Source organism: Dipodomys ordii, unplaced genomic scaffold, assembly GCF_000151885.1.
Source record: "Dipodomys ordii isolate 6190 unplaced genomic scaffold, Dord_2.0 Scaffold140, whole genome shotgun sequence".
Taxonomy (NCBI): domain Eukaryota; kingdom Metazoa; phylum Chordata; class Mammalia; order Rodentia; family Heteromyidae; genus Dipodomys; species Dipodomys ordii.
Window position 1 is genome coordinate 4,312,592 of NW_012267356.1, and position 27,260 is coordinate 4,339,851.

General features: G+C 32.1%; 1 protein-coding gene across 1 annotated transcript in view; it reads right to left on the bottom strand.

Moving 5' to 3' along the window:
• Window positions 1–27,260, bottom strand: part of Nbea (neurobeachin) — a 546,038-nt gene that overhangs the window by 299,623 nt on the left and 219,155 nt on the right. The window contains exons 35-36 of the mRNA XM_013031451.1: window positions 25,528–25,589; window positions 8,406–8,470 (exon numbers count right to left, since the gene is read on the bottom strand). Coding sequence (XP_012886905.1) covers window positions 8,406–8,470; window positions 25,528–25,589 — 127 coding nt within the window. The remainder of the gene's footprint in view (window positions 1–8,405; window positions 8,471–25,527; window positions 25,590–27,260) is intronic.

The window sequence follows — 27,260 nt, forward strand, 5'->3', positions numbered from 1 at the left end:
TTGAGGAGTGTTTTTGCTATTCGGGGTCTTTTATTGTTCCATATGAATTTTTGGATCAGCAATCCCACTTTTGGGCATTTACCCAAATAATCACAAACAAGGCCATACTAAAGTTACCAGCACAACTATGTTTATCACAGCATTATTTACCATAGCTAAGATATGGAATCAACCCAGCTCCCCTCAGTAGATGAATGGATCAAGAAAATATGACATATATATGAGGCAATGTCATTTTTTTATGTAGGCATGGAATTACATTGTGTACACAATGCCTACATAAAAAAATGACATTGCCTCATTTATTAGGAAATGGAAAGACTTGGAAAAAATTATATTAAGTGAGGTAAGCCGGGACCAAAGAAACATAGGTCCCATGGTTTCCCTTATTTGCAATTACTAATATATGTCTAGGACAAGCAGAAAAGGTCAAAAGCTATGTACATATGACTATATAAGATTATGCTAAGTGAAATGAACCCCAAGATAGGGACACAAGTGGTTTTATCTTTCTTGCTGTTGTCTTTAATATACTTATAATGTATAATGAGATTTCTGTTTCTTTTGTATGTTCTTCCCCCATGGTATAACCACTGTATTTGATTCCAGTGCCCTGCATCTTGTATATACACTTTTCTAATTTGGGGAGGGAAGGGAAATAACAAAATGCTGAAAGCAGGATATGTGTTGACCAATTTTAAGAATGAGATATACAAGACACTGTGTTGATGATAAACGTTATACATTTGAGGCAGTGAGTGCAGGAGAAGTTGGGGAGGTGGGGTAGGAAGGGATAATAGGGGAAAAACAAAGGAGGAGTAACAATGCTTGATAGGAAATGTACTCATTACCTTACTCATGTAACTGTAACCCCTCTGTACAGTATATTTACAATAAAAATACATATTAAAACCAGTTGCCATTAAATAAAGTGGTTCATGAATATAACCTGCTTTGATTAATTTTACCCCTTTCAACTTTCTCATCCATTCTCAAAGACCTTGTGTATACAATGTATATTCTTAAAATATTTATAATTTTTCACATCTACTCTGCTCTTAAGATCTTTTTTTTACATTGTGCCATAATTACAGAAATCTAAACTTCTGTTTAATGGAATGCTTTCAAGTCTTCTTTTGTAAAGCTTTTAAAAAAAGAAAATGATAAAAGTCCATATGCTTTATATTAATAGATAAAAGTAAAAAATCTATAAGTACTAAGAATCAAATGAATTAATGATTAGAATTTAAAAGGCATGGAAGCACTGATTAAATAATATAAAGCTCAAACACAAATTATGTTAAGAGCATGTCCACATTTGTTTTATTTAGATGAAATATAAAGATACTTTCTGTTCTTCTAACACCTTAATTTTTCATGACAAAAATCAAGATTATTTCTGTCTTTCTGATCCCATACCATGTGTCTTTTGCAATCAAAACTGCCTACTGGGACAACTCTACCTCCTGAAGCTGCTGAAATCTTTTTTTTTTTCTTTTTGGGTCCGGTTGTCGGGCCTGAACTCTGGGCCTGGATGTTGTCCCTCAGCTCTTCAGCTCAAGGCTAGCGCTCTACCACTTGAACCACAGTGCCACTTCTGTTTTTTTTTTTTCTGCTTATGTGGTGCTGAGGAATTGAATCCAGGGCCTCATGCATGCAAGGCAAGCACTCTACCACTGAGCCAACTTTCCACCCCAAGCTGCTGAAATCTTTACATGAGTTGCTTTGCATTTAGTCATATGTTGCCTATGTTTTTAAAATGGCTTAAGTTACCTCTGTACATACCTCCTAACCTCAATTCTAAGTTTGTTGGAAATAAAAGATCACATGCATATATATAAGATACATGGATTATCAAAATCCTGATTGATTTTTGTTTACCGTAAGTCAAAAACAACAAAAATAGGAAACAAGAAAATACATTGTAGAAACAAATGCACTAAATATAAGACACATTTTAATACATTAGCATTTCCTATTTTCTAGTTAAGATAATGATTGTTTCATGAAATATTACTTAACCCTCACAAAATTAAAATAAAGTGTTTAGAAGGGAAGTCCATATAATTTTTTCTAAGAAGAAAAACATCTCAATATACATTTACTTGAAGAAATTATCATGTCAATGAAAGAGTGTTGAGAAGTGTGAACTTTTACAAATGAACACATCATGGATGCAGAACCCTCATGAATGGATTCACATTACTGCAAGAATAGCTTTGTTATAAACACAAGTTCAGACCCCTCTTGCTGACTCCTCATCTCTTTTTACCTTTCCCTCATGAGAAGATGAGCAAGAAGGAAGCTGTAAGATGCTGGTATGTCAATCTTGGACTTTTTGTATCCAAAATTATGAGTCAATATTTTCTTATTACAATATGTGCAGTATCTAACATATTATTGTAGTAGCATAGAATGGACTAAGTAAACTCAATTTAAAATACATTTCCTTAGCAGTTGAGGTCTAATCATTATTGAGAATTATTAAATTTTCAAAAAACATTTATATCATCATCAGTGTCTAAGGTTAAGTCTATAAATCAGAAACACTCTAAGATCTATATAAGTAATTTTATAAAACCACAAGACTCATTTTGACTCATTTACAAAATTCAATGCTTAGTAACTTATCATACATATAATATATGCAAACATATAGGAAGAAAAAGGTTTAGGTCAAAGTACACATGAAAAACTGATAGAGGACTTGTCAGATATTCTTGATTAGAAATTAAAAAGGAGTATCAACTGTAAAATAAAAAAAACTTCCTCATTTTACAGCTTGGAGGTTATTAGTATTTTTTGCTTGTCTTACTGATTTTATTTTGCTTTTTCCAAATCAAAAATAAAATAAAATAAACAAACTCAAGCTAACCAAAGCTTATTGGTTTAAATTTAAGTGCATTTGTTAAATGAACTAATTCTTTCAAACTGGGACTCTATAATTACTAAAGAATTATAATTGGATGCATCCTCATCTTAAAATCTTGCCATCAAGCCATATGTATTTTCCCCTTATTCTAATAAAAAAAAAAAAAGAAAAGAAAAAAGAAAAGAGCAGGGTTCTGGTGGCTCACGCTACTCAGGAGGCTGAGATCTGAGGTCATGGTTCAAAGCCAGTCCAGGCAAGAAAGTCTGTGACACTACTATCTCCAATTAACCACTAGAAAACTGGAAGTGGCAGTGAGGCCCAAGAGGTAGAGTGCTAGCCTTGAGCTGAAGAGCTGAGGGACAGCGCCCAGGCCCAGAGTTCAAGCCCCATGACTGGCAAAAGAAAAGAATAAAAGCCAGAATCTTGTGAACTGGAGATTAAGTTCAGTGCTAAACATGAAAACACTCTGGCTCATGATGAAACCTATTCACTAATTTTATCTTATGTTCTTGCCAAAAGAGTAAAAAGGTTAATTTACTCAAATGATTAATTTATTACCAAAGATTATAGTCACATACCATACTTTAAAAAGTCTTTCTTATTCCCTTATTCTTCATTTCATATTTTAATAATTTAAAGTCCAATTATTATTGCCAAGATATTATAGGCAATTTTACATCTCATTAACCTTGCTTTGTTTTAATTATAAAGATCCTTTGTTAGATTCCTTTAAATGATCCCGTTTATAATTTCAGCCTGTCCTGGGGAGTACTTTAATTCAGCTGCACATTCATCAACTGTTTTTGTTCTGTTAATTGTAGACAACTGCACAATTGCTTTCTCCAGCTATGATTGATGAATTGTATTCTCCAGTGTAGCTGTTAAGTAGGATAAACATTTATAACAATTTCCACTTAAAGATTTTTATCTTCATTCCCACAAGGACAAATTAAAGACTGATGTTCTAACAACCAACGGAAAGTGAGTTTAAAAAAAGTTATTTTAAACTGAAAAGGTTAAAAAAATCCTATCTGTCCATGCAAATGAGATCAAAGCATGTATAAAATATCTAACTTGAAAATAGTAGGCCTAACAAGCACCCACATAAGAGTCACGTGTTTTTACTGTGAGTAACTATATGTCTTTTCAGCAAAATTCAGTTTCTTGTGTGTCTTTACGGTTTGTGTTTGTGTGTGTGTGAGATAGATCATTCTGAGTTTAAACTCAGGAATCATTGCTGTTAGGCAAGCACTCGATTGCTGAGCCATACCTTTGGTCTTTTTTTCTTTTGTTATTTTCTGGATAACATATCATACTTTTTATCTGGGCTTTACAGAATATCTTTTAAACACGTTTTCATGTTTTATATCTCACATGTCCTGGTTCTCCATGAAGCCCAAAGAATGACAGTCTTGAACTGTGATCATATTTACTTACACCTACTTCCTATCTGGATGCATGAACAATGCCTGGCTTGTTTAGTGAGATGAGATTTTGCTACCTTTTTCCCTAAGTTGGGCTTCAACTGTGATCCTCCTGTTCTCTAGCTCCCAAGAAGCTGGCATTACACACATGTACCACATTGTTGGTTTGAATTTACTAAATTTAAGTAATGACCTAAATAAAAATAGAGTCAGAGAAACCCTCAATATGTATTTTGTATAACATTTATTATTTTATATAAACATTCTTTCCTTTTTAAGTGCCAATAGCTGTCATAAATGTTATATGTGTTATTCTGAACCTTAAGCAAAAGTGGAAAAGTACTACAGTATTTTATGGCTACACTCTAAATCTTGGTCAGCTTTGTTTATATAATCCCCATTCCTGTGACCACTTCTTGTCCTGACGCTATCTTCTTCAACAGTCTTGCTGTCCCAACCTTTAGTCCTTTAATCTACCCCTCACACTGGAGGTGGACCTCAAACCCCATAGTACCCATAGACCCCCAGCAGAGCTTACTAACCCTTTCGCAGCATGATCTATGTGACCTTTTCTTATGAAGCTGTTTGGCTGAGTGAAAATACCTCATCTTTGAACTATACTACTGCCTAGAATTTAATCCCCACCCCCCACTCTTCTATGTTCTTTCTTCACTATATCCTACTCTTGCCTTAGGACTCATCAAGGGGGGCATTCCCTTAACACAGGCACACTTTGAAAAACCCTAAAAACTCTGCCACCTGGTGAACTTCAATATCTTCACTATCTTTAACATACCATGTTGTATTATTGTACGTGATGGCTATTATTTGCTCCTCCCAACCCCCAATTTAGAAGAATGTCTTCCTTGTTCATGTCTCTAATCTTTTCTCTTATTGTTAATTACACAGTAGGTGCTGAGCAGCTGTTTATCATGAGTCTTAGAATTTGTTCTGAAAAACTGATAGCTATGATAGTTTTGTTTTTATTCTCAAATTATTTTTAACAGTTACTATGAGAGTGGAAACATTCTTTAATTGAAGAAATGTCCCCTTTTTTTTTTGTCGGTCGTGGGGCTTGAACTCTGGGCTTGGGAGCTTTCCCTGTGCTCTTCAGCTCAAGGCTAGTGCACTACCACTGGGGCCACAGACCACTTGTGGTTTTCTAGTGGTTTATTGGAGATAAGAGTCTCATGGGCTTTCCTGCCCAGGCTGGGTTTAAGCTGCAATCCTCAGATCTCAGACTCCTGAGGAGCTAGGATTACAGGCGTGAGCTTCCAGTGCCCGGCATGTCACATGTTCTGATCGTTCAAGCTCATCTTAGTTCCTCTAAAGCCTGAGTCATGTTTCTTTTCAAGAGATACATGCTATATTTCATTAATGGGGCTTCTTTTTATCTCTATTTGAATGAGGGACATGATGATGACCATTTCAAAATTTTCTTCATTAAATCTTTGGATTCTAAATTGTTCAACAATTTACTTTAGGATTATTTTCTAAAACAGAGGAAGCTGTCAGATTCTCAACTTCTGACATCATCTCTAAACATGAAAGAGTTAAAATCAAATCTATGCCTATACTATTATACTAAAGAATATTACAGATCTGTAGAATATTGCAGAACATTCAACTCCAGGCATCATGTTCTCAAGATAAAAATCCTTTTAAAATTGGCCTTTTAGCAGAGTACAAGTTCTTACACCTGTAATCCTATCTACTCAGGAGGCTGAGGTTTGGTGATACAAGTTTGAAAGTAGCTCAGAAAAGAAGTTTTCAGACTTCATCTGCAAGTGAGAAAAGTGTGAAATCCTTGGACCTAAGCAATCAAGCTAAATGAGAATGTGAAGTGAGTTAAATCCAAGTTCAAGCCCAATACTGGCAAAACCCATGAAAGAATGGCGATCTTGATATACTAAGTGAATCTGAAAATTGCAAAACTTAAGTATAACTATGACTTTGCTATGTTCAATGTCTAGTATCCTACCTTTATTGCTATCCAAATTATCATCACTTTAAACTCTTTCAGGTGTCACATTCTTTCTTAAATATATAAAACACATACTGAACATTGAATTCTGGATCACCTGTCTTTGTCTACAAGTCAAACACAAACAAACAAACAAACAAACACAGTGTGGTACAAAGCACAGGATGGTAAGAGATTCTGATTTCATTTAAAAGAAAAACAATTCTAAATAATCTCTATTTTCAACTTCTTTCCTAATATAAAACAAACCCAAGCTACACAACTGAAAACTAAACTGTAGAAAAGCTTAAAACCTCATGCACTGGCAAGTTTTCCACCACTCTCTTCTTTCCGTTAATATTCATAATTTTTTTTTCTGCCACTTCTGGGGCTTGAACTCAGGGCATGGATACTGTCCCTGACTTTTTTGCCAAAGGCTATTGATCTACCACCTAAGCCATAGCCCTGCATCTAGCTTTTTAGTGATTAATTGGAGATAAGATTCTCAACTCTCATAGACTAGGACCAGGATCCTCCGATCTTAGCCTCATGAATAGCTAGGATTACAACTATGAGCCACAGGAACAGGCAATATCCATAATTTTAATTTTAGTGCTTAGAGATTAAATTTTCTTATCTTAAAAGGGTTAGTGATGATGCTGGGCATTGGTGGCTCATGCCTATAATCCTTACTACTCAGGAGGCTGAGATCTGAGGATCATGGTTTGAAGCTAGCCAAGGCAGAAAAGTCTATAAGACTCTTATCTCTAACTAACTACCAGAAAACTGGAGGTGAAGCTGTGGCTCAAAGTGGTAGTACTCTAGACTTGAGCAATAAAGCTCAGGAGAGCACCTAGTCCCTGAGTTCAAGACCATGACTGACAAAAAAAAATTTTTAAAGGGATAGTAATGGCCATTTTATACTTTCACTCACAGTTTAAATTAAAAATTAGCATATATGTGAATCAAGAGCTATTTCTAAAACTGAAATGACACTGGAGATATTTTGTATTTTCAAATTTCCTTTATATAGATATCTTCTACTAATTTTTATTACAATGAGGTTCTGTAAGAGTGAATATTATTATGCAAAATACTATATCATAAAAGTTTTCCTGAATCTTTTGTGTTACAGCAAGTGAATAATATATTTTAAATGATAGATGTATGACTACTATTAACAAAAATGAGGAATATAAAATCTGAAGATATGCCATAAATTCAGAAGTTATTTCTCAGAATACAGTACAGTAATGTGAGAAAACAGAAAACACTGAGGGACATTTAAATTAATATCTCAAAAAGGCATTAGCATCTAACATATAAGCTATTTTTTCATGGAATATTATATCACGACAGTCTCTTTGAAAAAAAGATAAATTTCACAGACATTACTATTTCCTTATCAATCTCATTAAATCTGATTGTAAATCAGAAATAGATAATACTAAAGCTCAGTAATTATTTTCCATATTATACCCTATAACAAATAGGAAATTAAAGTTATAAAGGTTCCAGGTATTGGGTTAATAGACACTACAAATGAAAAATGGAAGAAGACACATCTTTGCAGTTGTCTCCACTATTCATAGGGCACTACAAAAACCATAGTTATAACTCCTTTTCCCAAAGTGATAAATACAAAAAATGGTTTCAGATGTAACTTTATTCATGGCATCAGTAACAATGCTACTTATGAATTACTAACCAAACCTGTTACAATTTCTCTATTTAACATGCTTCACATTTCCAGTTAGATACTGAGCGCATGACACACTCATGTGAACTAATGGGAAGTTAGGAGCTAAACGCTGAGCATAGTCTAAAAGCAGATGGGGCAGCAGATGGGACTGTAGACTGGCTTCACTTGATCTGTGTATAATCACTTCACTGCTCAGTAAGATGGTCTCAAATCTCTAAAATCTTATAACCTTCATTCTTTATTTCATAGATGGTTTTTTCTCCAAATAATACATAATATTTACTGCTTTGAAGTTTGTTGATTTGAACTTTGCATATCTATGTGATGCAATATTTAACTAAAAGATGCTTGATTACATGTTTTTAGGACAGATGGTAGAGAAAAGCAGTTGCCCAATGGAATAAATTGCACACTTAGTTGTCTAAAAATTGCAAAATTAATTACCTTCCTTCATTGATGAGCTCAATAAATGCAAGTCCTGCATTCTTCTGAATAGAATTTTGCCATTCCTAAAAGGGAAAATCAAAGCAAATATAAGAAAAATAATAAATAAATGAACATGAGCACGTAAAATATAGTTTAAGGATCCTGTCAGTGTTATGAATAGATTCTAGATTATTTTGTTTATAAATATCTTTACAAGATCTGATAATGAATGCTATTTTTATAAAAAATGAAGCTTTAAAAATAGTCTACATGGCTTGTTGTAGGTTCCCATTTTAAGCTTGATTCAGACTGAAACTGAACATGAGATCACAAATACAGAAGTTTTTCTGTACAATCCACTTTTCCAGAAGTATACAAAACAGAAATATTTAGGGTAGAAAACTTAAGTCCCTAACAGAGATCTTTCATTAAAATTGTGAATTTAAAGTTGGAAATACAATCTTTATATTCAGATTGATTGGGAAATTCAGTACTCTAGTTATACACACATTCCAAATGATTGTAACCTATAAAGGAAAAAAGTTACAAATGAAGTCTTTTTAACTGTGTTTTTTTTTGTCTTTTCTTTTTTGGTACTGGGGATTGAACCCAGGACATTGCACTTGCTAGGCAAGCGCTTTGCCACTGAGCTACATCCCAGCCCAGATGAAGTCTTCTTAAACATACAAAAATACCTAAAACTGAAAGTGTTACTATATATAAACTGATCTGTATGTGTTAATTTACATATTTTTGAATCTGGCAGTCCCATCAGGTCAGGGTCATCAGATGAACATAAATATCATGTAGTATTTTGGATTAAGGAAGCATATTATTTTGTACTTTTCTTATGGAATATTGAGTGAGCATACATTTTAAACATCTTTATTTGCTGTTCTAGTAATTTAAACCTTCATTATTTAAAACACAGCTGGTACATATATTTTTAATAAACAAAATATAACTACATGAAAGTAGTCAGCTGACCTGTCCATAAATTTAGCCTCACAACAAAACAGTCTTCCTGTCAAATTTCCACTTAAATACTGGATCAGATTCCCTGTGAAGGCTTTGTATACCTACTAGAATAAATCCTTCAAAAGTATGAACTTGAGATTGTGAATATTCTCTGATTTAAGGAGAAATCATAAATCTATACTTCCCAAGGAGAGAGAATCCACAACATGGAAAAACATACAGTGACCTTGTGACAGTCTAGAGGTACTGGGGTGCAGTTGCCAAAACTTCTACCTACAATGTACACAAATTACAATACTGCCATTCCAATTCACAGAACTTTTAAAACTTTTCAAGCATTCCTATTGGAAGCAATCATAGTTGGCTTCATTTCCTACATTTAGCAAAATGATTTACTACCATCATCTTAGATATTACCATTAATAGAATAAAAATGCGTATTTTTTTTCTAGAAATACATGACACTTAGTATAATCTTAAAATTTTAAACCTGATTCTATCTAGGAATAATCATGCCACTATGAAAGTAAGAGTGTTAAAGACAATTTTTAAGCACTTTTTGTGTGTAGTACTGTTTGTTCACTAAGGCTCTCCTAACAGCAAAGATTCCTAAAAATGAACATATTTTTCAATGACACTTCTGACATGACCTAAAAATGAACATACTTTTCAATGACACTTCTGACATGAAAAACTTTATCTGTGGTAGAGGTAAGAAGAGAGAGGTGAAATCTGGAAACTGAAAGATGATTAAAGTAACAGAAAATTGCATTAATATATATGATGAAGATGAAGAATACCTTTAAAAAAAGTGAAAATATCTTCCAGAAAATAGTATAAAAGGATAATGATGTATAATAAAAACAGAAGTAGAAAGAGAAGGTATAAAGAAATTGGAGGTCCTTTTTTTGAAAGGCTTGAAACTCTGAATAAGTATTTTAGGAAGAGCAAATAGGAATCATGGAAGGTAGGAAATTATTAAAGAAATTCATTTCCTAGAAATTCAAAGTACATCTTCATAAAATTGTAGAATGTCAGGATTAAGGCAAAGGCTAAAAGGAAGAATAAAGGTCTATACAAAGAATAAGAAATTAGACTTCTTAACAGCAAAACAATGTGTGTTGCTACACTATTAATAAAATATGAGGATGGAATAATTACCTTTTCAAACATTCATAGAAGTTTTTCTTATTCACCTCATTCAAGAACTTAGAGATGATATATATACAAGCATATGAAGAACATCACTCCCTTTGTTTGCACATTGTTATAGATGGAGATTGTATGAAATATGGCCCTATATTTGTGACTGGAATGTTGTGCATTCAGTGAAAGGCTGACTATACTGGGCTGGAAAATGACTGGGAACCAAAATGTTAATGGAATAATTTCTGGTAAATTATTAAGTCTTCAATATAGATAACCAAGAATGGTAATATTATGAAAATATTGAATAAGAGAGACACAGATTTGGAGAAAAATCGTAAGAAGTGATTTTATAGAATCATTGAAGGTGAAGGAGGTAAGATTGGTAACTAGAGTATAAAATGAGCAACAGTTTTACAGTGAAATCAAAGACAAACATAGGTCAGCAGACTGAGAAAAATTAAGGGTATTGTTCTTAAGATGAAGAATGTTACATATGGTAACAGATCCTACAGAAGGTGACAAAGAGACATAGGTTACAAGAGATGAATGGGTACAGGGAAATTTTCTTGAAGAAGGTATAAGAGAATGGAGTGTCCTGAAAATGGATTAAGGAGAGTGCTTTCTTCAGAAAAAAAGTAAAATATGGGTGGAAGGCATAGCTCAGTGTTAAGAATACCTAGCTAGCTACCTAGCTAGCAAGTGAGAGCCCTGAGCTAAATCACACAACTGCCAAAAAAATTCAAAATTCAAAATAAAAACAAATGAGCAAGTAAAAAGTAGTGAGGATAAAGATTTTGTTTGCTAACACACATATTAACATAGATTACACATTACAAATGCATATACAGTTAGATTAATATTTATGAATGAATTTAGAATAAATTTGCTTTGCTTCTTCACCAGACAATTAGCATCAATTTGGCCGTATTTATCTTTCTCTTTTTGAATTAAAAAGATATACCCAATTGGCTTCTTTGGAAGAACAGTTCAATTTTAATTCTGAGCTATATCATGATCAATCTAAGTAATATTAAATAAATATTGTGAATTAATGATATATTGGCAAATAATAATTAAAATGCAGTTCATCTGTTGCTTTTATCAGAGACATGAGGTCAGGTGACAACTAATAAGACCTCTAAAGTTGTTCCTATTTTAAATGATCAAATTGAATTGAATGTACTGCTTTTTTATCCTTATAAAAATCAAACTTTTTCTCTGTGAAGATATAAAGGAATATCACTAATCATCGAAAGGTAAGCTTTTCTAAGGTATAGAAGATATTTTCTGTTCTCCGATGTCCTGGCAAGAAAATTAGTCATCTGTCTACCTTGTTCTCTATACCTCTTTAGAAAAAAACTTAAAATTAAGATAATCATTATAGAAGTTTAAGACCAGATAAATTCTCCACATTTTACTTATGTCTCTACAAATGTAGCTTACTCTTTATATACTACATATGCATATTATGTGCTTAAAGAAAAGCCATTTTTACTCGTCTTTGATGAAAATAAGGCTAAAAGCAATAAATAATGCAAGTTTAACAGTAGTGAAACAGTAGTATAGTGTAGGTTTTCCACAGTGACTCTATCAAGTATAAAGCAATAGAAAATCAATTCAATTATTGACATTGATATAAAATAAAAAAGTTCTTGCATATAAAGTTTAATAATGTTGTATTTTCTGATATTTTCCCCCTAGGTTTCATTTACTACTACTTTGCCAAACATGGATACTTGCTTGTTTGCCATATGTGATGTGGGTGATATATTAATGTTATACACTGGTAATACAAGAGTTGTTTGGCAGGGCTTAGCCTAAGTGAAAGCAATCAGTTAATGTTCAGAAAAATTCAGCTTTTGAGGTTTGCAAATGTTCTTATCAAATATATCTAATAATTTCCATAATTTTAATTTATCAAATTATTGCCTATGAACTACATTAACTGCTATTAGCTACATTAATAAGATCTCATCATGGTACCAACTGTTTTTCAAAAGTAAGAATGTTTAATATTTTCAGTATTCAAATTTGGGGGTAAGATGTCAATTCCCAGAAGATGATATAGTCACTCAAAAGAGATTCATATTCATCTCCCTCTAGCTGAGGAAGGAAGTTCTCAAAAGAGTAAATACTATAAAAATAATATAGAAAAATATGACTCTTGAGGCCTAAGTTCTTATTTTGTGCTTATGGTTGATGACATTCTTACAAATGTGCTACCCCTTCAATATGATCCCAGTGGATACCAAGGCTTTGCTAGGCCAGAAATTGGGGTGGTAATTACTTAAGCTTCAGAGGTAACAATACAAACTTGAATATTAAACAAACCTTTCATCAGTGTTCTGAGATTCTTTGTAAAACATTTTGTCACCTCTCATTGCAGTAGTGACATTTAATGAAATGGATCTCTTAAAGCCATGGAGAAAACAAATTTATTTCTTTCAATTTTTAAAATACTGTGATAGAAAATAAAAATAAAGCATATATGTCTCTCAGAAAACATTGGGATTGAATACGGTTTATAAAGCACTTCAACAAATGTACATTTAGGTAAATATTGGTCAAAGTATATCCTGAAATTACTTTTCAAAGTCATTCATGACTATCTTTTGCCATTTGAGAATGTAAATCCCCAAAATACACCCACACATGCATGTTCTCCCTGCTCCCACTGCTGAAGAAAACAAAAAATCTAGGAAAAGGTGTAAATCAGCCTTGGCATCACATATTTGTGGAAAACCACATATATTTATTCAACTTCAGGTATAAATGCCTGCACAGAACTGTCAAATCTTTAAACAGTTTTGTCACATTTTTTAAAAACAATTCTGCATGGATGCATAAAATTTCCTGAAGATGAAGGACTTTTTCAGGGAACTGGATCTCATGTTAAGGACCCTTTGAAACTAAACACTTTGAAGACAAATAAGTTCCAGAAGGATGACAATGAAATCCCCATGTTCTCTTCACAATCATTTTGTGGTAGTTAGATGACCTAGTAGAAATCTCAGACTGAGAACATAAATCTTTTCCATCAGTTCGATGCATACTTTTTATTTCTTCTTTTTGTACAATTAAATAAAGCAAAGTGATATTCTCAGAGATCCATTGCATTTTAAATATTTGAGATGAAGGAAAATATTGTAAGAGGAAAATGAGGGATAAATTGAGATTTGAGATCTTCTGAAACTGTAAAACTGACTTCATATTTCCTATATTTGTACATATACTTATCAGTAACTATAATTGAAACATCATAGGTCCTTAAAATTTCAAAGTGAATGTTCAATATAACTGTCATACTCATAAATCTGTACAGTAAGTTACTAAAGTAACATTTTGATAGCTTCTGTAACTATGTCCATAAGATCATATATATACACATGAGTATATATGACATTACATACAAAATCAGAATTATTACAGGAGTGCCTTTTTTATGGAAAAAACCATGCTGACAGAAATAATGAAAAAAATCAAAGAAATGCTTTTTATTTTGGGGGTGAGGACTTCAGAGTGAAGCCAAGACTTCTGTGGGCCGACAACAACCCAAAAAACAAACAAACAAAAGAAACCCACTAAGTTTTTTTAAACTTTCAAAATTTGTGACTTTTTAAGTTAAATAAAATTTTAAATTAGAAAGATGTAAGTTATTTGTCACATTTAAATGCATGTTTAGAATTCAATAATTTGGTTTAAAGAGCTTGTAGAATATAAACTTATACTCTAAGTTTAAATATATAAATCAGAATCCTCTATTTGTCTGTAATGGCTACTTTTCTCTAGTTTTTATAATTTGACATCCAATACTTTTATATTTTAACAAAAGTTCATCCAAAGCTGTTATATGAGCAGAGTTCAATTTTCTTTCTAAATAATCCAATTCATTTGTGGATTTTCTTGTGGAACAAGAAAACGTTACAGAGATTATTTTGTAAAAGATTACAGAAAAGAATGAGAGATTAAGCAAATGTTAATAAATGCTTAATAAAAGATTATTTCTTAGTTGCAAGTTTGGAAGCAGAGACAAAAACTAAAGTCCCCAAATCATTACTTTACATTCCATTCCATTTGGTATCATTCTTGTAATAGTCATTCTTACATTGTTTTAAAGCTAAGAATAGTTATGTCTGAATGATAATCTTAAAATATTATTAACTGAATAAAGAGATAAAGTAATATATGAATATAAAATATCAAAATCGTTAACATCAAAGCGGTACACAATATCCAACTTTGCCCCAAACGTTTAAGTTTAACCTTAAAGCAGACACAATATTTTTCAACATGGGTCATTTTAAGCCTTCTTTTTGGTACAATCATAGGTTGTGACTAACATCTACACTTACATTAACATCCCATAAAACATGATGAGAAGTACACTATTTTCAAGAATGCATAGGTATCAACCATGCTGTATGGTGCTGTTTGCCTGATTTGTTCATTCTCATGCATCAGACTGAAGCCTGAGCAGGCACACACTCACACACACACACACACACACACACACACACACACACACAAACACACACATCTCCATTCTTTTGGGCAGGGCAGGGTACTCAGTGCCTCTCACTTGCTAAACAATTGCTCTACTCTTGAGCCACTTTGCCAGTTACTTTTTGCATAAATTATTTTTTTTCTGCTGGAAACCACCCAGGCTTGAATTCAGAGCCTGTGCTTTCATTCTGCTTTTTCTTCATGGCTGGTGCTCTACAACTTGAGCCATACCTCAAGTATGATATTTTTCCTAGTTAACTGAAAATAAAGTCTCTAGGACTTTTCTGACCTGACTGGATTGGAACTGTGATACTCAGATCTCAGATACATGGATTAGAGAGTGTGAGCCTACTTGTGCCTAGCCTTGCACTGATTATTTTCAAGATAGGGTGTTACTTTATGCTGTGGCCCTACTATTTGTGCTTGTCTTTGTTGCAGCTTGACAGATATTCAGCCATTCTACATGCCTCGTGGTCTGGGAATACAAGCATGCTGAAACACTAATAATAAGAGTCTCTTATACTTTATACTCAAAGTGGCCTTGAACTGGGATTTTCTGGTCTGTGCCCCACAAGTAGCTATGTTTATAGGCTTGAGCCACAGGACCATTCAATTCACACTATGGAAAAATATTTTTCCATAATCCTGATCAATGTTACCACTTAAGAATAGAAGTAGTTTCTATTATTAAATAGTTAATATCAGTGCTGGTTGAATTATGTACCATGAAGCAATATTATGTACCATTATATTAATAATAGATCATTATAATTCATAGTCACCCAAAATATGTGTAAAAGCCAGTTCTAAAACTTTTAGTATTGTAGAGAAATTTAGAGATTATACTTTTAACTCACTACTAGAATATCTTATGCCATTTAAATTTGTGTGAGTTCACATACATGCACACACAAAAACACATACATACATATTCTCCATTACTAAAGAAAAGGAAAAAAATGTAAGAAAAAGTATAAACCATAGGTATCACATCTTTACAAAGAACCATTTATTCCATTTTATTGTGAATACCAGCACAGAACTGTCAAGTTAATCATAATTATAATTAGCTGAGATTTATAAAATTCTGGGCTTCCCAAAGAGTTTGTTCTACTGGTGAAATAAAACAATAAAAGATAGTAATATTGATATATGCCCAGAACAGCTTGTTTTGATGAATATGGCATCTACTTGACACATATGTCTACTACAAGCACTTTACATGTGACTAGTACAAACCAATTATGTACTAAAAAGAGGTAGTAGTTTTCAGTTTTGGAAGATGTTTTATAAAATATGAAATAATGCAGAAGAAACATATTTTGATTAGTTTTATAATGATTAAATACTGAAATTGTACTGATGTTAAGCACATTTATTAATTTATTATTAATTTATTAAAATCAATCCCTCCATTTTGTTTTAAGCTTTATTTTAATTATACTCACTAGAAAGCATGTAATTGTATTGGTCCACTTTTATTTCCATTGGACAATATTGGTGTGGGGTGGAAATTAGAGGAAAAACTTGTGAACCATGTTACAGTTTCATCTTTTACTTGCTTTAATAATTTAAAAATAATTTTATGTTCATTTATAGAAATAGTTTGAAAGAAATAGTTTAAATGGTATTAAGAATATGAGAGAAGGGAGAATATTTTCAACTATATAATATTTTAATCTTACAAAATGTGTCATAACTATTTTTTTCATTCCAAAATCATCTAGGGTATTTTGACAGTCTTTGACAGATGATGCTAAGGAAATTAAATAACCACACATCAGTGAGTAAATCTGCACCTCTACCTCATAACACTTCTAAAAATTAACTTGCCATGGTTGAAACACTCAAATATGAGAGCTAAAACTTCACAATTCTTAGAAAACAAGCTTGATATAAATACATACAAGCTCAGATTTTTGCAACAGATTCATAAATATGATACTAAAAGCATGGCACAATGGCAAAACAGGTAAATTAGGTAACACTGAATTTTAAAACTACTGTGCATCAAAAGATACAATCAAAAAGGTAAAAAGCCTACCCATAAAGCAAGATAAAAGAACTCATAAAGGCTTTAATCTTCAAAGCATACAATGAACACATATGATGCACAGAAGCCAATAAACAAAAACATAATTATAAAGGAAACACATATGAATAGAAAATTTTCTAATATATATATATATATATATATATATTAAAAGCCTGTGTCTACATGTAATTATATTCAGTATCACCAGTTAGTGGGGAAATGCAAATTAAAAACACAATGAATGTGAAATACACATTCTTCTCTATTTTAGACTTGATATTTGTTAGAATGATAATTTTAAAACAAGTTATATAAACAAACAAAAAACCTCAGAGATAATAAATGTTAGAGTACATGTGAACAAATTGGAAACTTTGTACATCCATCACAGAAATGTAAAATGGTGATGTCATTATGGAGAACATTTCAGCAGTTCCTGAAACAATGAAACATAGAAATTCTGCATTATTATCTAGGTGCTGGTGGCTCATGCTTGAAATTCTAGCTACTCTTGAGGCTGAGATCTTAATATTGAAGTTTAAAGTCAGCCCAGTCGGAAAAGTTATCAAGATTTTACTACAAATAACCAGATAAAAAAGATGGATGGAGGCATAGCTCAAGTAGTAAAGTACCCAACCCTGAGTGAAACAGCTGCGTAACAGCATGAGGCTGAGTTTTATGCTGCATAACAGAATAAAAAAGAGAAAGAAGGGGACTGGGAAGGTGGCTCAGTGGCAGAGAGCTTGTCTTGCATGCATGAAGCCCTGGGTTCGATTCCTCAGCACCACATAAGCAAAAAAGAAAAAATGCCAGAAGTGGCGCTAGGCTCAAGTGGTAGAGTCCTAACGTTGAGCTGAAGAGCTGAGGGACAGTGCCCAGGCCCAGAGTTCAGGCCCTACAACAGGACCCCCCCAAAAAAAAGAGAAAGAAGGGAAAGAACCATATTTCCTAGTATGTACACTCCTAGCTACGTGCTAGATAGAAGCAGGCAGATACTTTCTTACCAATCTTCACAATAAATTATTTACAAAAGGCAAGAGTGAAGACAAATTAACTGTCCATAAACAGATGACTAGATAAATGAATGTCATTCAATCATAAAATATACTAAAGTATTTTTGTTATATGGTTCAACATGAATGGACTTCAAAATATTATATAAAAATAAACTAGACACAAAAACTAATACTTATATGTAACACCTAGAATGGGCACATTGATACAGATAAAAATTAGATTACAGATACAAGGAACTAGGGGTGAGGAATTATTACTTAATAAGTACAGAGATTTTGTTTGGAGCTTGGTTTATATGATAATAAGAATATAATTAATGACCCCTGAAAAGTATACTTGAAATATTTTTGTATGTTTTTATTGTAAAAATGCTGTACAGAGGGGTTACAGTTACATGAGTCAGGTAGTGAGTCCATTTCCTATTGGGCATTGTTGTCTCCTCCTTTGTTCTCCCCCTACTATCCCTTCCTTCCCAGTATACTTGAAATATTAATAATGGCATTTATTATGTATACATTATTATAACAACATGAATCAAATCACTTTAGCAACTACTAGTTGTTATTCATGAATTAACTAATAATTCATCAAACAAGTATACAATGAGTTAGAAATTTTGCTGTGTGTACGACAGTTACAACGAACAGAAGGCATCTCTGTCTACAGAAATAGAATGAACTTTGTATAGTGTACATTTCTAGCACAGATGAAAGGAATAACATTCATGACCTTGAAAGTCTCTAGAGCCCTGTGTTATCTTCAAGATGTCTTTCCTTTTGGTTTGTTTTATATAAATGACCTATAACTTAACACCTTCTAAATAAATGCAAACTAAATTGAAAAAAAATGTGAAATTAAAATAAAATGTTCTAAATAAATGAAAGGAATAACAGAATGATTTGAATCATCTATTAAAAATAACAGAAAAGTTTCATGAAAAATCAAAAAGTTTAAATGGGGAAGATGTGAATAAATAATAACCATTGTGTTGGTTGCAGTAATACCTGGAATGAATTACACTGAACCTTATATGCACAAAAATGTATGCAGAGAAAACTGAATAATGTCCACAATTTAGACATTGCCAATTTCCTAGTTTTGACTCTGCATAGGGGAAGGGTACATGGAACTCTGTGTACTCCTACATGTGTAACTTACTGTGAACATGTAACTACTTAAGCAATAATAATAAAATTATGAAAAATTATTGTGAGGGAATGTGCCATAGGGGAAAAAGGCATCATAAATAATAAAAGTCAAGCATGCTGAAAAAAAGTAAGACAAAACAAAAATGTTGCATAGTGATAGGATTATAAATATACATATATATTATTTTTACTATCTTCAACGTTGTAGTGGTTCATTTGTAGCATGCTATGAATTTCAGGCAAGAGAGGTAGGCTTACTGTCAGCATTACAAGGAAATCTATGTCTTACACAAGCTAAGAGTAGAATGATAGCTTCCAAGGCTTCAGATGGTAGTGGGGATGGATAGGGAAAGGTTGATCAATGGGTAATAAAAGACTACATAATTAAGTTGTAAGTAACAATAATATACTCTATATTTCAAAAAGCTCCAAGAAGAGATTCTTCAAGTTTCTGTCACAGGTAAATAATAAATGTTTGAGAAAACAGATCATGTTTAACCTCATTTGAACATTCTGCAATGTATGCATGCATCAAAACATTACAAACTTCATTAATTAGTAAAAATTTTATGTGTTTATTCATTATTTAAAAAATAAATTTAAGTCAGGTGCTGAGGGATCATGTCTGCAATCTTGGCTACTCAGGAGGCTGTGATATGAGAATCTGGGCTCAAAGACAGGCTGAGAAAAAAAGTCCATGAGACACTCATCTCCAATTAACTACCAAAAAGCTGGAAATGGATCCATGAATCAAATGGTAGACTGTTAGCTTTAAGCAAAAAGTTGCTCAGAGACAGTGCACAGGACCTGAGTCCAAGCCCAGGATTGAATACACACACACACACACACACACACACACACACACACACACACACACACACTTAAAACACTTATTTTTTTCTGTTAACTTCTCTAGGATTTGAATTAAAAGGTATCAACAAAGATGTTTCTTTTAATCAAGATGACTTCATGGAATTGAAATAAATTTGATTATATATTCTTAAATTATGTGATTAAAGGTTCATCTGGAAATGTGATAATGAATTGAGAAGATAACAGAACTAAGGTTCTCCTGTGGGGAAACCATTCTGTAGGTATTCTTGTCAAGATACCTCACAAATATATTTCTTGATTATTTCCTACAGATATCCATTTTATTACTCCTTAAAAACCACATATATATGATTTTTCTCTACATTTCTTAAAATTTACAATCTTTTCTATGACCCATGTTGACTATAAACCTTATGCTTCATTACATTTTTGACCTTCTGCTTAACTTTTTTTTTTGGCCAGTCCTAGGGCTTGAACTTTGAGCCTGGCACTATCCCTGAGTTTCTTTTGCTCAAAGATAATGCTCTAGAGCACCACTTCTGGCTTTTTCTGTTTATGTGATACTGAGGAATAGAACCCAGGGCTTTATGCATGCTAGGCAAACAGTCTACCATTAAGCTATATTCCCAAACTTTTCTGTTTAACTTTTACTTACACCTAGGACATATTGTAAGCCTCTATAGCATAGAAACAAATGCCAATTTTCTTTTTTAACATGGAATGACATAATACCACAGAAAAGAATTGGGGCAGAATGTTGTCCAAATAAAAAGGAAGGGATTTGTAAGACAGTCAGGACAGGAATGAGATGACAGAATTATGCCTAAAAATAGAAGATGAACCTGAAAAGATGATGACTGTGAACTACCAAATGTAATTTAAAAGTCAGAAAGAAACTTTTACTTCTCAACTCTATATGATCAAAACAGTATAATATTTTATATATAAATAAATACTCCAAGAAAAGGTACAAAATGTGTGGTACCCTCATAACCAAATGAATATATTATCTGGCTACTTCATTTCAGATGTGCCATAAATAAGGTCAGTCATAACTGAGCATCTAACAGGTTCTTTCCTCTTCATGACCTTGACCTACAATGTGAATTCCCTACCTTGTTAATGGTGTTCACAAACATCATATCACAATCTATCTATATCCATCTCAACAGGGCCTTTCATGACAGTCATTTAACTGGTTCGTAGATTCAATTTGATAAATTATACATAGTAGAATTTGATTATATTCAATTAAAATTATGATGTCATGCTTTATTGGTCCTCACTCATTTCATATCTATCTACAGAACTTGAAAATTGGATAGATAACCCTAAATTTCTTGAGAAATGGGAAAATATCACTATAGGTTTAGAAAGAACCACAATGCTTATCAATGTAGTCATTGAATAATTAACTATTCAACTAAATGTAACATAATTTTTCGTAATTTAATGAAATTTCTAAAGACTCTGAGAAAACAAATGCTTCATGGAAGTTTTCCTTATATTTATAGCTTTATTACGTACAACAAAAATTGTTGCAGTACTGAGTCTATGTGAATATTATTTAACAGTCCTCTACATTAATCTTACTGCTCTTTTTAGTACTACCTCTTAGCTTTATTACATTTTGATGCAGAAAAGTCTTTTTCTTTTTTACCATCTGACTGCACTGTATCAACTTTGAGAAAAAAATTGAAAAAAACATTAATGTTCAAAGGCCAGATCACTTAAAAGAGAAGATTGTTCTTTAGTTGTGGTTCCTTTGTAAGTGTTGCTTTTAGAAGTCCTGGAAAATGCCTTGATCACATCAGTAAAGTCACTAAAAATCCTTTTTATTTAAGTATATGAAGCATTTTTAAAAAGAATAAGGTCAAATAAAAACCATAAAATCATTCATGCTAGTAACTACATACATAGCTCCCAAGGACTTTTGTTTGCTTAAATATTTTTAGATTTTTTAAATTAGAATAAAATGATTTATTAAGCATGCATTTGTTTAATCAGTGTTACAAGCCAGACAGCACTTACATACTGAGAAATACTTTTTTATATGTAGTTTTTCAATTTAACAAACATTTTCTATTGACTGATAAGGCATACACCCAAACACAAATACATAACATCTGTTAAGATTTACTTATTAAAACTTAAAGAAATCCTATGGGATCATCATCAATTTTTCCTGGAGTACTTCTCATGTAGACATAAAATATCTGGAAACAATTAGAAAATATTAAAGTGCTTTGAAAAGTTTACTTGCTAATGAAATTTGCTATTTATAAAAGAATTAAATGTAAAAGCAAAGTAGGTGCATGTGAAGAGTAATGGAAAGCATCTCACAGCTGATTGTAAAAGTTAAAACAAAGCTGAGACAGACCTGTGATAAATAGACAAACTTGTAGGAAACAGTGTACTTCACTGACTATGCACTGACTTTGTCTAATACAAGTATACATCAATTATTTTATGCAGCTAATTTCACATTAAAATGACAGGAAACCAAAGAGGCTATGAACTACAACTTTAATACAAATTAAAGGTGAATAAATAATTGAATTATATTTGTGTTATAAAAAGAAAAAATACCAAGAATATAGGAATAGCTGTGGTATTTGTAGAATAATAAATATATCATACTGGATATATCTTCTAATATCTTCTTAAAAGTTATAATACATTTTTCACATAGATGTAAAATTCCACTGGAGGTAAGTTAGATGCTGTGTCTCTTGGAGTTTAAAAGACTTCCCATATGAACTGAATTATCCTTGACTAGTACCTTCAAATACTTGTAATATGATCTCATGTAAATTTAGAACATATTTTGGACACAAACTATTAGTGAAAGCACTTTTATTCAAGATCTCAAATAAAATGGAAAAAGCCTAATTTCATTAATCATATGTAGTATGTAGTAATTTACATGAAATTTCCAAAATGAAAACAAAATAAAAAATAAATAAAATCACCTAATGCATCATAGTAAAGAACAACAAAATGCTTCAAAAATGTTAATTTTCCCTTACTTTTTCCAATCTGTAGCTGTCTACTCTCTACAAAAATTCTGATTTTCCAATGGTTTATCTAAATTTGGGGATTAAAAACATACTCTAAGGAAATAAATTAACTAGAAAATTTCATTTTCATTGAAAATTTATTTTCATCAAGAATTCAGTCACTGTGGATATCTCAGGTGTATGTATAATATTGCAAAATATTTTCCTCATTCTCATTTTAAACTATTTTTATGAATACTACTACTGATTATCACCCTGTGGAGCTATACAATACTTTCATAGGGCTAACCGAAAAAATAAAACAAAAAGTACTCAGAGGCTTTAAGCTTTAAAGATTCATCAGTTTTGCTTTCTGCCTTGGCATGAAGATAGCTTACAGAACTTTGCTAATTCTACAGGGATCAACTCCATTGTACAAGAGATGCATTAAAGCCCACAGAAGAGAACACTACTTTCAAGAAAGCTATGCCAAGCAATCTCCATAGCATCATTAACTCTATTTGTATTTACATCTCTTTATGAGAGATCTGCTACTGCTAGGTTTGTCCTGCTAATGAGTGCAAGAATATAAGTCATCATGAATTTGAGAAGCAGACAAAAATGGTAGGTTATTTTTAAAAACTTTGAAGACATGTCCATTTTTTTCCAGTTCTCAAGACCAAACTTTTAAAGCATCCAGAGATAAACTAATGATCTACAATGGTAGTTTACAAGCCTGATTTCACAGTAAACGCCTCCCATCCAAATTGGATAAAAGAAATCATTTGTTTATTAAAAAATTTTATGAAAGCAACATTTTGGTTTTACAGAAAATAGTAAGATAATTGGGGCTAATTTTTTTGCAAGCACACTTCTTTAAGTCTCTTAAATGAAGTATACTGAATCACTGAACCACTTGAAAAAATTTAATTGTTCAAGGTGTTCAAACACACTGAATTATTTTAAAAATTGAAGTTAAAAATAATCTGAGAGACATGTTTATAAGACAGCTTTGCTGAACACTAAAAGAAAGTGCACTGCATAGAGAGCTTAAATTTCTCACTCTTCCTTTCAATCAATATCTGAGGCAAAGTTTCATCTCTAGGGCCCTTAATGGCAGGAATTCCTGGAGCCAGCAAATGAGTAATGTTAAACCTATGATTAGATGATGAGGCCATCAAAGACACTGGATCCTAATGCTACATTCCTCTTTATTTCTCTGAACTGCAGTGAAACAGGGAGAAAGGAAAAGGAATTCTAAAACCATTTGTTTGCATAAACCGTTAGGAACAAGGAAAAAGAAAAAGAAGGTGGATCCTTAAAAACCTAAAAGGTCCAGACAGAACTCTCAGAACATCTCTTGAACTCAGCACTTTTTAGCATTAAGTAACAAAATTTTCACATGGCTACAAATGAATTCCTACAGGATATCCTTTTCCTTATCCATTTTTATATCAATATTCTTCTTCACTAAAGAGGTAGAATAAGACTTAATGACTTGCCTATGAATATATTCTTCAGAAAGTAAACCTGAAAGCTGGAAATCAATAGGTAAGTTCTTTCTTTTGTTCTGTCAATGTTTAAAGGATCAATTCATATTGCTGTTTGGAGTAAGCTGTAGTTTTAGCAGACTTCACGCCAGTTATGAGGAATGGTGTAGATTTGTTTTTCTTTCTTTTAGAGAAACTAGAAATAAATGTAATAACTATATAATACAAACATATTGAAGGTCTTTTTTCAGTTTGAAATTATTTAAGTAAGTACAAATGTTTTTATAGGATAATCTGGGTTAGACAGAGTAGGAAAAAGGAAAGACCATTTCTAGTTTAATTATCAGAAAATTGCAATATATACATTTTAAAAAGCTGAATATAGTTGTTAAGGATTCTCATTATTAAAGATAAACAGCTCTAAGATTTTTACAGTTTCTGATCAATTTCTGAATCTATATCTCCATTTTTTATATCACTACACACAGAAAACAAGGAAAGCAATACAACAAAGGTCAGCCATCAGTGAGCTGTATTACATATACTCCGCTTGGCTACTAACTGAAAAAAATCTTTAGTTTTCATAATTATCTAACAAAGAGTAATAAATATTGCAACTAATAATACATTCCAATATTGTGAAATAAATTTCATTAATTTTAAAAGGTGGGGCATTCAGTATTGAAAGATCTACAATAAAGATGAAACAACAGGGAATGACAGAAAATGGGAGAATAAGGAGGGTAGGAGACTAATCCAGTTAAACACAGATAGACACCAGAAAATGGAGGACTGAGGATTAGACAATATCTACATGGTAAGACCATGTACTTTCTAACAATAGCTTAATTAATCTGTTTTCTCTATGGTAACTGAAAGGTGTTTAAAGAAGTCATGCACACACATATATATGTAACATACATTTTATGAATCACACAAAAAAATCCTCATACATATTAAGGAAGTCCGGTTAATGAGATTCTGTACCTGAGAGCAAAGCAGCATAACAAGCTCAACCACAGATGTGCTGGACTTCATACAGACAAGGCCTACAAAATAGAAAGGTTCAAATCATTATACAGTTTTAAGTTATAAAAACTTTGCTTAAAACAAAACTCCTAAAATCAAATAAATGAAATATTCACTAGCATACACTTTGATTTAGATTTCAAAAACATGGGTGAATCACTAAAAAGCAGATTTCATGTTTCATTTACTATTTGGTCACAATATTGTAGGCAAGTGTTGATTATTAAAATTGTTGAGCTAATTAGGACTGTTTTTATCCCCAAAATATTTTTGCTCTGTGATTGTTTCGCATATCATTGAAGATCTTTCTTTGAAAGACCAAATTAAAATAATTTACAAATAGGGAATTTCATATAGCATATAAAACTTGCCAACTAGCTCTGGTAGGAGCTAGTTAAATGTTATAAGTATGTAATAACAGCCATCACTTAATTGGCAATTCAGTAACTGGGAGACATTGTAAGTATCTATGTACACTGTCTCTATTAATTCACATCTTTTAATATTCAGTTCTGCAAGTAAGAAAAGATCTCTTTTAGAAATAATTTAAACATTAATTACTTATCAAAACTCTTCCAGGTAAAAGATGATTCATCTATATTATTATATATGATAAGGTTACTGATCATAATACTAGTTTGAAAATTTTCCAGTCTGTAATCCAGAATTAACAGTTTCTGTGAAAGGGTACGTTAGTTATTATGTTTGTTAACAGAAGACATTCTGAAAGTTTTTGCTGATTTTTAAAGCACTTTTTTGCAACAAATAAATGTATCTTTTAGCAGAAAATTCCCCAGTCTTACATGTGCAGTGGTTAAGCTGAAAACTGAAACAAACTGTTTTTTAAAAACTGATTTCAATAAATGGTCTCAAGAATCTTGTAAAAACACTTGCACGTATATTTATTGTAGGTGGTAGATAAATGGCCTTTTGTACCTTATTGCCAACAACCGTGTTCTTATTGCATCGACAGAACAAACTGTAATAAGGCACTAGTATGTATCATCTTACCAAATCTTTGAGCAGACAGATAATTAATAAAATAAGAAGCAGAAGTAAAAATATCATTTAAGAAATAATTGATCAGCCATATTCTTGATCAGGGACTAGAGTGAGATAGATTAAAAGAATGTTTGTCACCTACTATATGAATTATGACAAAATAAACACTAACAGAAGCCCACAGGATCACAAACTATATATTCATAGTGGTTTAGACATGTGAGAGTGATATACGGAATTATTCATAGTTTATTTGTTGTATTCATTTTAATATATAATACCTTAAAGTAAAAATTAGAAAATGTAATCTTATTTTTTTTTTTTTTGGTGCTAGTGTTAGATACTGGAGCTTGAACTCAGGGCCTTGAGTGGCTCAACTTTCTCACAGTTACTATTCTACTTGAGCCAGGCTTGCAGTTCAAGCTTTGTGCTGACTCAATTTAGATAAGTGACTCACAAATTTGTCTGCTCGGGCTGCTTATGAACCTTGAACCTCCACTCTCAGACTTGTAAGTAGTTCGGATTATATGTATGAGCTACTGGCTCCTGTCTTTGTTCTTTCATTATGAATTAATTTCTTAAGCAAACTTTTAAAAACTATATAATAAGATTCATAATGCTTAGATTGCTTAGATATACTATCATTCTATCATAAAATTACATAAGCAACGACTGGGAAGATGGCTCAG